Source organism: Austrofundulus limnaeus, unplaced genomic scaffold, assembly GCF_001266775.1.
Source record: "Austrofundulus limnaeus strain Quisiro unplaced genomic scaffold, Austrofundulus_limnaeus-1.0 Scaffold19, whole genome shotgun sequence".
Classification (NCBI taxonomy): domain Eukaryota; kingdom Metazoa; phylum Chordata; class Actinopteri; order Cyprinodontiformes; family Rivulidae; genus Austrofundulus; species Austrofundulus limnaeus.
In genome coordinates, this window is record NW_013952421.1 from 578,926 (window position 1) to 583,448 (window position 4,523).

The following is a 4,523-nucleotide window of genomic DNA, read 5'->3' on the forward strand; positions in this document are numbered from 1 at the left end:
CGGACATACCATATTAAAACACGTATTTCTTACAATTTGGTGACCCCGACATGATGGATGATCTTGAATAAGCAGAGAACATTGGACTTTAATTTTTGGCTGTTGAAGAACCTGAGAAGATTTTTGAAACATCATCTGCTGAGAGTGTGTACAGAAAAGCTTCAAGATGCCTCCTTTGTTTTCCAAAGAGGATTTCTGCCAGCTTCTCCAAAAGGTAACAGTGTTGGAGCTCAAGATTCATCGTCTAGAAGAGATGAATGCTTTGGAGGCCTCAACATGCATTCGAATGGGTGAGAAGGTTGAGAGGAGAGATCAACACGAAGAGGAGATGGAAGCTGTTTCTGTGGTCAAAACTGAATGAAACTCTCTTGGAGTCAGACCAAAAAATCTCTCAGAAAGGATTCAGCTCTTGGATGACAACGAACTGCCAGAATTACAGAGAAATACTTTTTCTCCACCAGCAAGGAGAATAAAGCAGAAACAAGCTGAAATCAAAACAACTGATAACAGCCAGAGAAATGAAGCAGCGTTTCTTCAAAACAGATTCACACCACTGGAAGAAACTGGTGAGCCTGAACAAAGTTCATGTCCTGATCTACGAGAGGGACCTGAGACCAGTTCCAGCTCAAAGCCAAAACAAGTCCGAAAAGAGACTTTCAAGAATCAAGAAATGCTGATCATCACATATTAAAATGGTGAATGAGATCAGATGCTTCTGGAACAAGAAAAAAGTCAAAGTTTTGAGTTTCGCTGATAAAGTGTCTGACCTCGCAGAGAAAATTCTGGAAATAACAGTAGAGTATCCACCTCTGAAGACCCTCATCATTCATACAGGAAGTGAAGAAGTTATGAACTGACAGTCAGAAATCCTGAAGGATTTTATTCAGTTGCTGAGTGCAGTTAAAAATCTCAACATGGATGTGTTCATCAGTGGACCCATTCCTACAGTCCGAGGAGGGGCTGAGAGCTTCAGCAGACTGTTTGCCCTTAATGGCTTTTTGGAAAAGTTCTGTGCTGACCACTCAGTGAGATATGTGGATAACTTTGATCTCTTCTGGGAGAGAAAGCATTTCTTCAAGTCTGATGGAATGACTTTGAACCAACATGGATTGGAGCTGTTAGCTTCAAACATGAAGTATTTCCTGAACCAAGTTCCGGCTGTAACCAAACAACAGGAGAGTGATCAGCTGACATATGAGGCTGAAGGACAACAGGTGCAAACTGAGACACCAATGGAAAACAACGTGCAAGTGACTGAACCAGAACCACAGAGAGGGGATTTACTTCAAGCTGCTGAACTGGAAGAACATCTGGACTAATTCTGATTGATTTGAGAGAAAGAAGTTGGATTATTTAAGTAAACAACAGGCTAGCATGGGCTATTGTTTTTCTGTTTCTTTCTTTTATACAACATGGCTCGAAATAAACTTAAACTCAAGATAAAAAAGAATGGACATTTAAAAGACAGAGACTAACAAAAAAAAAGTTATTTTTATCTTTAATGCTCTTTAATCCAGAAACATGTTTCTGTTCTTAGAGAAGGGGAGCAGTGGTACAAGCTGAGGGTGGTGTTGAACAGACGGATGCTTCATCCAAAAGACTCTGCTCAGTACTCCGGGGTCATCACCGATGTGGTTACAGACTTTACCAAAAAGATCAAAAACGTGCGCCACAGCAGCCCCACAGGGGATCTTGTTCCGGACATTGCCAACGAGCTGTATCTGTTTTCACTAGAGGGTAAGAATTAAACTTTTAACTATCTGGTTCRAAATCATTCAATTTTAATTTTATTTTTGCTTGTTTTGTTCACGGACAGGTATCTCCTCCATATTATTTGAGACGAGGCTCGGCTGTTTGGAGAAGGAAATCCCTGCCGGCACACGAGAGTTCATCCAGTCCATCGCACAGATGTTCTCCAACAGTATGGCCGTGGTGCTGATGCCAAAGTGGAGCCGCCGTCTGCTTCCTTATTGGGGGCGTTACATCGCCGGCTGGGAGGGCATCTTCACTTTTGGTGAGATTCAATAAAGGGCACTCATTAGCATTGAAATAAACAGTACAGTACGTTACATTACAGTAAGATAAGATAAGATACAATACGAGACCAGGGAACAAATGATGAAGCAATGAATATGAAGAGTGACTAACATGCTACAGGTGTGGCAGTGAAGAAGAAGCAAAACTAAACACCAAATTAACAGTTTTAAAACAAAGTAGGAGCAAATCTAAAAGTTTTAAACTGTCCCACCGCTCATAATAACTCTTCACTTTGTGATCCTCCTGTAGCTAAAGTGTTGATTGACAAGAAGATGAAGGACATTCAGCAGCAAGTGGACAAAAACGAGGACATGAAGGGGGAGTATCTGACGTACATCCTCTCAAACACGGAGATGAGCCTTAAAGACGTTTACGCCAGCATCACTGAGCTGCTCCTGGCTGGAGTGGACACGGTACATCAACACATTTCTGTAACAACGTTAATGCGCTATAACTGTGCGATATAGAGTAAATATCCTACCCATTTCAGCTGGAGACATGTGGCTTCTTCTTTGCATGATAGAGATTTAAGCAGAATTTGGGTTAGCTTTTTGTTGCTGCTGTCAAATTTATTTTGCAAAGTCTTGCTACCTCATTTTTTTATTTAAAACATTTGATACTTCAACCTCTGTGTTTTATATTTATATTTTGTTGATTTAAAGACCTCCAACACGCTCACATGGGCCTTGTACGAGCTGTCCATGAACCCCCAAGTCCAGGACAAACTGTATGAAGAAGTGTCCTCGATGGTACCTGCAGACCAGAMCCCCACTGCTGCTCAGGTCACCCACATGCCGTATTTACGAGCTGTCATCAAGGAAGCTCTCAGGTGTGACTGTTTTATGAAATATAAGGCTGAAAGATCTAGATTTAAACMTGTACTGTGTTCAGAAACATTTTTACTTCTGTTACAGGATGTACCCCGTTGTTCCTAYAAATGCAAGGATCATAAAAGAACAACCGGTAACTGTTGGTGGATATAAGTTCCCAAAGAACGTAGGTTTATTTTCATTTTGTTAGTGCCTTTAAGAAATGAGTGTCCTCACATTTTGATAAATTTCATACATACATTAGATTCTTCATTGTTTCCTGGTTGTTTTTGGCAGACTACTTTCAACTTCTGTCACTACGCCATGAGCCATGATGAGAACACCTTCCCACAGTCAAACACGTTTCAGCCCGAGAGGTGGCTCCGCGACGGCCGCCAGAGGCCCAACCCGTTTGGCTCCATCCCCTTCGGCTTCGGGGTGAGAGGCTGCGTCGGGCGCAGGATCGCTGAGCTGGAGATGTATTTGCTTCTGTTTCACGTAAGTGAAGAGTAAAAAGTAATCTAAAGAGAATGAAGATTAAAAATTGTAAATGGTAAATGAAACTTTACTTTTTACAAAATGTAATAATTTGTTTAGAAATATCAGATATATTAGCTTGTCAAATTAAGCCCCCTCCAAGGGGGAGAAGGTAGATGTTGAAAACAAAGGGACCCAGGACAGAACCTTGGGGCACACCTGAAGTAACGGAGGAGGAGTAGGATCTGAAGGATTAGAGTTGAACAAACTGAGTGCAGCCATGAATGATTCTCAGCTACTACCACGTCAAGTTTTAGGTCAACATTTAGTAAATTCAGTATTGTTATCTCCTTTTTTTTCTTTTGTTCTTCTTTCCAGCTGATCCGTCAATTTGAAGTGAAACCAGACCCCAAAACTGGGAAGCTAAAAAGCGTCTATCGGACCGTTCTGGTTCCAGACAAACAACTGGACCTGCACTTTGTGGACAGAAAATGAAGAAAATCAGCGTCACTCATTTTTTACACACCAGAATGACTGAAAAGGTTGTGTATAAAAGCTGATTATGTGATATTATCGTTTGTTGCAGGGGATAATGCTCTATTTCATCCCTACTGACCGCCAGAGGCGGTGCTTAAAGCACTGAATGATCACTCTTGCGCATGCTCAGGTCGAGAATCTTATACCAACATGGTCACGTGTGACACCCGGTGACACCGGTAAGTCTATATAGTCACGTGACAATGCCAGCTCAGTCCCTTAATCTTCTCGCGAAACACGATGATTCCGAGGGACCGAACGCTCTGGCGGTCATCCGGGATTCATAGAACCGTAGTTACAGTCGTAACTTTCGTTCTATTTCATCCCTACTGACCGCCAGAGGCGGTGCTTAAAGCACTGAATGATCGATCACTCTTGCGCATGCTCAGGTCGAGAATCTTATACCAACATGGTCACGTGTGACACCCGGTGACACCAGTCAGTCTATATAATCACATGACAATGCCAGCTCAGTCCCTTAATCTTCTCGCGAAACACGATGATTCTGAGGGACCGAACGCTCTGGCGGTCATCCGGGATTCATAGAACCGTAGTTACAGTCGTAACTTTTGTTCTATTTCATCCCTACTGACCGCCAGAGGCGGTGCTTAAAGCACTGAATGATCGATCACTCTTGCGCATGCTCAGGTCGAGAATCTTATA

The 4,523-nt window shown here is 42.4% G+C and overlaps 1 protein-coding gene across 1 annotated transcript in view; it reads left to right on the forward strand.

Annotated features, from left to right (window-relative positions):
* Positions 1–4,007, forward strand: part of LOC106514257 (sterol 26-hydroxylase, mitochondrial) — a 29,794-nt gene extending 25,787 nt beyond the window's left edge. Inside the window, exons 3-9 of the mRNA XM_014003435.1 lie at positions 1,538–1,737; positions 1,817–2,014; positions 2,287–2,450; positions 2,700–2,866; positions 2,952–3,033; positions 3,144–3,344; positions 3,702–4,007. Coding sequence (XP_013858889.1) covers positions 1,538–1,737; positions 1,817–2,014; positions 2,287–2,450; positions 2,700–2,866; positions 2,952–3,033; positions 3,144–3,344; positions 3,702–3,818 — 1,129 coding nt within the window. The 3' untranslated portion in view covers positions 3,819–4,007. The remainder of the gene's footprint in view (positions 1–1,537; positions 1,738–1,816; positions 2,015–2,286; positions 2,451–2,699; positions 2,867–2,951; positions 3,034–3,143; positions 3,345–3,701) is intronic.
* The last annotated feature ends 516 nt before the right edge of the window (positions 4,008–4,523 follow it).